The sequence below is a fragment of the Manacus vitellinus genome, unplaced genomic scaffold, assembly GCF_001715985.3.
Source record: "Manacus vitellinus isolate BGI_N305 unplaced genomic scaffold, ASM171598v3 scaffold_62_pilon, whole genome shotgun sequence".
Taxonomy (NCBI): Eukaryota; Metazoa; Chordata; class Aves; order Passeriformes; family Pipridae; genus Manacus; species Manacus vitellinus.
The window spans coordinates 211,241-219,392 of NW_021940704.1; the positions used below are offsets into that span (position 1 = coordinate 211,241).

Consider the following 8,152-nt stretch of genomic DNA (forward strand, 5'->3'; position numbering starts at 1 on the left):
CACATGGACATGCGGACACGGATACATGGATACACGGACACATGGACATGCGGACACGGATACATGGATACACGGACACATGGACATGCGGACACACAGGCATGCGGACACACAGGCACATAGACACACACAGACACACGGGGATACGCGGACACATCGATGTGCAGGTACATGGACAGACAGGCGGACACATGGATGCCCAGTCACACGGATGCATGGACACAGACACTAGGATACATGGACACATGGACATGCGGATACAGAGATGGACATGAGGATGCAGATACACGGACATGCAGATATGGGGACACACGGACATGGGGACATGCAGATACATAGACACATAGATACATGGACAGACACACAGATGCACAGACACCCGGCAGATGGATATGCAGATACACGGACAGATGGATGGACACATAGATACATGGACAGACATGCAGACACACAGATATGCAGATACACGGATGGACACAGATATGCAAGACACATGGATACACAGACACGCAGATATATGGACACACAGACACGCGGATACACAAACACATGGAGACCTGGACAGACACACGGACACGTGGATTCACGCACATGTGTGCCAGTGTGGAGTGGACACATGGACCGGTGTGGAACTGCACAGACACCCAGACGGACACACGCACTGGTGCAGGACCATATGGACACACGGATGGAGGCACGGTCCCTTGTTACCCCCCACCCCAGCTGGGGGCTGCCAGCAGCTCTGCGGCATACCTGCAGGGCATCCGGAGCATGGGCATCACTGTTTACCTCCAGCTACAGCCCCCAGTAGGGTTCCTGGGGGGCAGCTGCTCTCCACAGCTGGGGGAGCTCCATCCTGGTGCCCCTTTGCTGTACCTGGTCCAGATTTGCCCCAGCCCTGCAAGAGCACATGGGGCAGGTCCCCTCTCTGTCCAGTGTCAGCCCAGAGGATGAGGGGTGTGAGGTGATCGTGCCCACTTGGGAGGGGCAGCAGGAGGAATAGTGAATGGGTACCCTGTGGAAACAGAGCAAAGTCCCAGCGTGGGGTTTGGGGTAGGGGAAAGAGCTGTAGTCAGGGAAGAAGGGGACAGGGATATATTGGCTAGCCTGGAGGAAAGCAAGGGGCCACTGCAGCCCCCTGTGCAGGCAGCAGCTTCACAGGCAAGACCCCTGCCTGAGGGTGGGTTGGGTGAGTCCCCAAAGCCAGGACTCCTGATGCTTCCCACAGGTCTGGCATTGATGGGATGCCAGGCTGTGTCCAAGGGGCTCACATGGCTGTGGGATCCGCAGGAAGATTCCCCCTGAAAGGTGCACGAGGATAGCAGGCCAGGGTCCCTGCACCCTCCACCTACCTCTGCCCTGACAGCCCTGGCACTGTTGTGGGCACAGTGCCAGGGTCAGCTGGGGGCAGTGGCTCTTTCCTGAACTGCTGCTCCTCCATCCCTGTGACAGCACCTGCCCCACCACCAGCACGAAGGAGATCCCACTGCTGGAGCAGCCTCTGGGCACCCGGGGGTACCTGGAGAAAGGGCCCAGACCAACAGGCACAAGATCCCATTGGCACAGTGCATCCGAGGGCACAGGGCTGGGACAGACAAACTCCAGTGCTCATCCATCTCCATGCACCCAGCAGGTCCAAGGGGGCCTGGCAGCAGGCAAGGGTATGGGTCCCAGGCAGGGGCAGCACTGGGCACTGGTATCCAAGGGTGTCCAGGGCTGGGATCATGCCCAGCTCCATGCCTTTCATCCTCACTTTGCCTGAATGATTCAACACCACACACTTAATGATTGACAAGGGGAAATCTATCCCCCTGGGGTCAGGTCTGTGAGCTTCCAAAAAAGCAGAAGATATTCCCCACCCATGACCAATATGTAGCTAACTGGGGACAGGGGCAGGAAAGGAGTGTGGATCTCTGTGGCTTCTTGCTCTGCCAGGGTGGGAGAGAAACTTCGAGGCTGACGGGAAGGGGAGGGGTTTGAACTGATAGCACCCTGCCCAACAGCAAACACCCACAGGAAAAAAAACCTGCTGAAACATCCCCATGGAGCTTGGGCCAGCAATAACAGATGGGGCTGGATGCCAGGCAACAAGAGACCCTGGCAAGAGCCACGAGCTGAGGATGCAGAGACAGCACCCAGCTGGTAGGTGGCACTGCCACCAAGCTCTGGTGACAAGAATGACAGCTGCCACCTATGCCTTGCTGCTCAAAGAAGGGAAACTGCAAACACAGGGAATTACACCCAGCAACAGGCAGGTTTGCCTGCAGACACCTTCCCAAAATAGCCCTGGCATACAAATGCTTTAGCCACAGCAACAGACAGCCCAGGGAGATGCAGCTCATTGTCCCCCCACTCACCCATCCAAGTCCCCCAGGACTTGCCCCATACAGGGGGATGTGGGCATCTCTTGTTCCCAGCCCCATGGAGACAGCTGCCTGCAGCCACATCTGGTCCCCTCTGCCCTGGGATAGGTCTGTGCTCCAGGGGAGCCACTTCTCACAGCTCCAGCTTGAACCAGCTGGGATTTATCCCTGCACCCACCCCCCTGTAGTGCAAGCACAAGGGCAGCCTGTCCCAGGAGGCACCTGCTGCACCCAAGGGACAATGCAAGAACAAGCCAAGATGGTCTTTAGCAAAATCCATCAATTTATTTATTCACAGTCAAGCAATAAATAGAGGAAAGTCAGGCAGTGGAGGTGCTGAGAGCAGGACAGACTCTTCTGAGAACAGGGACACGCCAGGAGCCCAACAGAGCCCAAGGCCTGTGGGACAGCAGGAGTGCGAGAAGGCAGAGGGACACCACGATGGGAGTCTGACCCCTGGGATAGGGTAAGACCTGAGCCCTGCTAGAGGGCAAGCCAAGGAGCTGAAGGACAAGTGTGTTGGAGGAAGCAGGAGACAGAGCCTAGCACAGGCAGCTACCTGGCCCCTAGCACTGGGAGCAGAAAAGGCAGCTCGAGTTCCTCCAGTTTCACAGCCCTCCCCAGAACAGAACTGCAGGGAAGGAGAAAGGCTTCCTCCCCCTCTCCAGCCCAAATTCCCAGCCCAGTGAGATGCCACTGCAGCTGAGACCAGACAAGATGGGGTGCACGTGAGCTGGGAAGGAATTCCACAGGCAGGGTCACATCAGATCCCGACAGCACCGATGTGGTGCCAGGCACAGAGGCACATGGACTGCTCGCCCTCCCTGCCCTGGCTCCACCAGGAGACTCCCAGCTACCTCCTGTGAGCTTCGTATTCCAGTTCAGGGACACAGCTCATCTCTGGGAATATCAGGCCAAGCCCCCCTGCCCACCAAAACCAGGCAGCAGCCATGGGGGCTGCAGGAAGGACAGATGCCACGGGGCAACCACCCCAGCACAGGCTCCTGCCTTTAAAAACCCACAATTTACATAAAACTGTCATTGTAAAACCTCCCCACAGAGCAGCACTGCGCAGGGAGGGGAGACGAGCAGAGTGAGCCCCAGGCAGAGCAAGATAAACCTTAAAGTCCAGATGCACAGGAGCAGGCAGAGCCCAGGGGCGCTGTGCCGGGGCAGTGGGAGTTACCGGCAGGTGCAGGACTCTGCGATCATGTTCTCATACTCCTTGTAGAGGATGCCTCCGTTGCGCTCGATCATGAGGACACTGATGGGGCTGTAGCGGTAGGGCACACAGGAGGGCCGGGGCACGTTGGCATCCACCAGCTGATGAACAAAGCTCTGCACCACAGCGTGGTTGGGCGCGTGGTAGTCGTAGCGGAGCAGGTGGGGACAGGCGCCCTTGCAGTAGCGCGGGTTGTAGCGGTGGGGAGCGATGATCCAGTGGTCCCAGCCCAGCTGTGCAAAGCTGACAGAGAAGGGGCGCAGGGAACAGTCACTCTTCTCCTCTCCCTGCTCCCGCAGGTAGTTGGGCAGGTCATGAGCCAACGTCCCTGTGTCACGCCGGTGCCGGTGGGGCTCTGCTGCCAGAGATGCCAACCCTGCCTGGGTGTCATTAAGGTAGAGCAGGAGGAAAGGGCGACTGGGGGACACTGGGGCATCGTGGCCTCCTGCTCGGCCAGCATGCACACAGACATGCCGCAGTGCCAGGCTCCTCATGCTGCTGTTCCCCAGGACCAGGTAAGGAGTGACGTCAACTTCGGCCCAGCCATGGCGGGGACGGGCAGCAGGGCTGAGCAGCACCCCAGGTGCCTCACCAGCTGCCACCAGCTCCAGAGCACAGAGAAGGCGACCATGGGCCAGTGACAGACTGGGCAGGTAGACCACAGTGGCTCTGAGGAGGTGCTCGGCCTCGGGCTGGCCCTCCAGGCGGTAGGTGAGGGGCTGCACATACCAGCGACCTGCAGGAAAGCAGCGGTCAGTGCCCCCTTCACACAGCACAGCTGTCACCATGCAGCAGCACCCCTTTCTCCCAGCCCCACACAGCACAGTGGAGCCCGTGGCAGCCAGCTGCCCCAGCACAAGGCAGAAGCCACAGCAAACAGCAGCCATGAGCCATGGCTTGCTGGTGGCGTGAAGGGCAAAGAGAGTCTGGAACACTCCCATCCTCTGCACCAACACCACTGCCCTGGCACAGCATCAGACAGGATGGGAAGGGGAAAGGGGCACACAGGCCCAGCAATATTTTTGCCCATCTCACCCCTGGGACAGGAGGAGCCTGGGACACCTGCCAAGGGGAACCCCCTGGGCAAGGGCAACCCCAGCCAGCCAGCCAGGACACTATAGAGAGGGGGAAGGAAACAGGAAAGAGACCCCCTCAGGGCTCAAGCCCACACTGCTGGCTTTGCTAGGCCTCCATGACATCCTTGGTGCCCACCTGCTCCTTACCTGCCCAGGGCTGATCCCCATGGGAACTGGCCTGGACCAGGCGAACGGTGTTGGTGCCCAGGCTGCGGCCGCGGCGGGGTCGGCCCTCGCGGTCGGCGGCACGGCGGTACAGGTTCAGCATGTAGCGCAGGGGCTGCCCACTGGCTGGCCCCACTCGCCAGCCTGGGCTGCCAGGTGCCTGCATTTGCAGGGCCTGCAGGAGGGGCAGGGTGGGGACGGCGGGCAGGGGGCTGGGGGGCAGCGGGGACTTGTTTGCAGCCTGGGATGGGGGCAGAGCAAGAAGGAGGAGGAGGCTGGTGGAGAAGAGCAATGCCATGATAGGTGAGTGTGTGTTTGAGGGGGGTGAGTGGGGCAAGGTGGGGCTGGTCAGCAGCAGAATTAGGAAGAACCTGCAGTCATGCTTCTCCCCAGTGGAGAGGCAGAGCTGGTTGTGGGCACCAGCAAAAGGATCCAAGGGTGCTGCCAGCTGCTATCAAGCCAGGACAACCATGCCAGCTGCTTCAGCTTGGCACAGGAGCAGAAAGGTGGGGGGCGACTCTATATGCAAAAGGGGTGCAAATTCTAGACTAAAACCTAGACCAGGGGCAAAGGCAGGGGGACAGAGCCTGGCTACAGGGGCTGTAAAAGTGCTGGGGTAGGGAAGTGGGGTGGAGGGAAGGTGAAGTGGGGTAGGTGGGAAGACCAGCTCACTCAGCCCACCTGCTCCTGGCCAGCCTCCTCCTGCAGGGTAGGAGGTCCACCTGCCCAGGGCTCATTTTAAAGGCATGGCCCCAATCAGGGTTTAAAGAGGCAGGAGCAACCTGGGTCTCAGGGGAGGGGGGCTGGAGTCTGGCAGAGTGCTCTGCTGAGGTGAGAGCCCTTCCAGCTCCCCCACCCTGTGCTGACTCTCCATCAGCAGCTTGGCACCTTTGTGCCCGTTGCTGCAAGTTGGTCTGCACTGCCCCAAGCAGGCACAGAACCTGGGGGTCTGCTCCCCAACAGCCCTGCGGGACAGCCAGGCTGCCCAGTGCCTCACTCTCCCCAGCTAGGAGATGTACACTAAGGCACACAGGTGGGCAGAGCAACCTTGAGCCCAGCAGCTCTGAGTACGGCTGGGTCAGCCAGCGGTACTTCATTGCAGGCATCACCATGCCATCACCATCACCATGCCCACAGCTTTGGCTTCCTCGACCAGCTTCAAGGTCTTGCTGCCAGCACCTGCCCAAGGCTGAGGGGCTGTGAGCATGATGCCCACCATCTTGCTGGCATGGGCCATTTGAGGTACTGTCCATCCTGGGGACTGTGGTTACACGGTGCTTGCCTGGGACAGGCCCCGTGGGCACACTACAGAGGGGGGTATGGGCAGCTGCAGCCCATGCCCCCATAGGGCAACTGGCATTGTGCCCAGTCCCATAGGACACTGCTGCTCTCCAGCTGGGATGGAGGGGTTCAGGGGATGGTCACACTGTTTGGGAACCACCCTGTTTGGGTGCAGGCATAGGGACATGGGGGGAGCTGGGGGGTGTGCTGGTGCCTGCCTTGCCCCAGATGCTGCCCACCCTTCACAGTGCCAGTTGAGCACGGTGCTGAGGGCTGTGGTGGGAGATGTGTGTGGTGCTTAATGGGCTGTGGGGCCACGTGATGAGCCAGGGCACAGAGCCCTCACGCCTGGCCAGGCAGCCCTGGTTACTCATTTGGGAAAGGGCACAAGGGGCAGACGAGCCAGTGGAGGCTGGGAAAAGTCCAGGCATGGCATCAGCCAGCCATGAGAGAGGGGCATGGTAAGGGTGGTGGCAAGGCCACGGGGGAGAGCAGGAGAGTCATGTCAGGGGTGGACATGACTGATGTCATGTGGGTGGCCATATGAGAGGGGCCATGCATCACTGCTGGGTGGGCTCCAGCACCACAAACAGCCCAGGTACAACCCCACTCTGTGCCCTGGGACACCCTGGTACAGGAACAGGGCACATGCACTGGGCTGCCTGCAGCCAGGCCGGGCAGGGTGCAGACAGATTTTAAGGCAGGCGCTGGTGGATGAGAGTTGCCAAGAAAAGTTCGAGGGACTGTTCCTGCACTGGGGCTGAGCCAGCCTGTGGTGGCCCATCAGCCTGGCACTACAAGCCCACCCTCCCAGGCCGTGGCAGGCAACCGGGGGCCGCAGGCATTGCTGGCAGGGCAGAGCTTTCCAGGCCGGCTCTGCTGTCTGGGAAAGAGATGAGTAAGAGCCGTGGCCCCGGGCGGGAAGGGGAGGGGCAGGACTCCCGGGCTCCCCCGGGAACCAGTGCCGATCCACTCCCACCGCCCTCAGCTGCCACTGCCGCCTCCTTCCCAGTCTCAGTTTCCCCAAAGGCTGGCACAGCTGCCCCTCCTGGGCCTGGCAGGGAAAAGACAAAGGTGAAGCAGGGCCACACTGCCACATGTGCCCTGAGGTGCCCGGCAGGACAGGGACAGGGCGTGGGCCAGCATGGGCAGGCCAGACAGGAGCCAGCAGCATGTGCTGGCCCGCAGGCAGGAGAGCTCGGGGCGCCAGCGTGACTGCAGGGCGGGGAGCTGGGGGGGCTGCATCACTTTACTGCCACCCCCTTGCACCCACGAGTGCTGCTGAACTGCCAGACACACTGTGCCACCGTGCCAGGCTAAGCTGTGCCAAGCTGGCCCTAATCCTGCGAGTCCCTGGTGGCACCACACTGTTCTGGGCCAAACTGGGTTGTTCTGAGCTGAACTGTGCCAGGCCATGCTGTGCCAAGCCGAATTGTGCCAGCCTGGCTTGTCCACGTCAGCCCAAGCTAAACTAAACCGAGCAAAACTGGGTCAGGCCAAATGGAGCTAAACCAGGTGAGGCCCCTGGTCATGCTGTGCTGTACCAAACTGAACCGTTTCATCCCTGTGTTGTGCCGTGCTGAGCCGAGCTGAGCCAAGCCAGAATGTGCCAACCCAGCTGAGCTGCACTGAGCTATGGTGGGCTAAGCCATGCTGACTCCCCTGTCATCCCACACCGAGCTGAGCTGTGCTGTATTGTTCTGCACTGAACTGTGCCAGCACTCCATGTCATGCTATGCTGGGCTGAGCTGGACAGAGTTGAACTACACTGGCTGGGCTGTGCCAAGCTGAGCCAAGCAGCTCACTGCAGGTCCCTGGGCTAAAGGGTGGCGTGCCAAGCCAAGCTGAGCTTAGTAGCAAGGTGCTGCGCTGTGCCACTGCATGCTGAGCCATGCCATGAGCTGTGCTAAACCAAGCCGTGCCATGCCGAGCTGTGCCGCGCTACGCTGAGCCGTACCATGGCAACACCAAGCCGTGCCATGGCAATACCAAGCCAAGCCATGTCATGGCAATGCCGTGCCGAGCAGGGCCGGCCGCCGCCGTCC

At 60.3% G+C, this 8,152-nt stretch overlaps 2 protein-coding genes across 2 annotated transcripts in view; one reads left to right on the forward strand and one right to left on the reverse strand.

Annotated features, from left to right (window-relative positions):
* Positions 1-2,659: 2,659 nt before the first annotated feature.
* Positions 2,660-5,149, reverse strand: BMP15 (bone morphogenetic protein 15). Its single transcript, XM_018083216.2, has 2 exons — positions 4,809-5,149; positions 2,660-4,321 (listed from the first exon to the last, which is right to left on the reverse strand). Exons 1-2 carry the CDS (start codon positions 5,122-5,124, stop codon positions 3,546-3,548), a joined length of 1,092 nt encoding a protein of 363 aa, XP_017938705.1. The 5' UTR covers positions 5,125-5,149; the 3' UTR covers positions 2,660-3,545.
* Positions 5,150-7,607: 2,458 nt separating this feature from the next.
* SHROOM4 (shroom family member 4) overlaps positions 7,608-8,152 on the forward strand; it is an 11,696-nt gene continuing 11,151 nt past the window's right edge. Inside the window, exon 1 of the mRNA XM_029963742.1 lies at positions 7,608-7,622. Coding sequence (XP_029819602.1) covers positions 7,608-7,622 — 15 coding nt within the window. The remainder of the gene's footprint in view (positions 7,623-8,152) is intronic.

Coding starts and splice junctions, on each gene's coding strand:
- BMP15 (XM_018083216.2), bottom strand. CDS start 5,124: ATGGCATTGCTCTTCTCCACCAGCCTCCTCCTCCTTCTTGCTCTGCCC. Junction 4,322..4,808: donor TGGGGATCAGCCCTGGGCAG/GTAAGGAGCAGG, acceptor GCTTTCCTGCAG/GTCGCTGGTATGTGCAGCCC.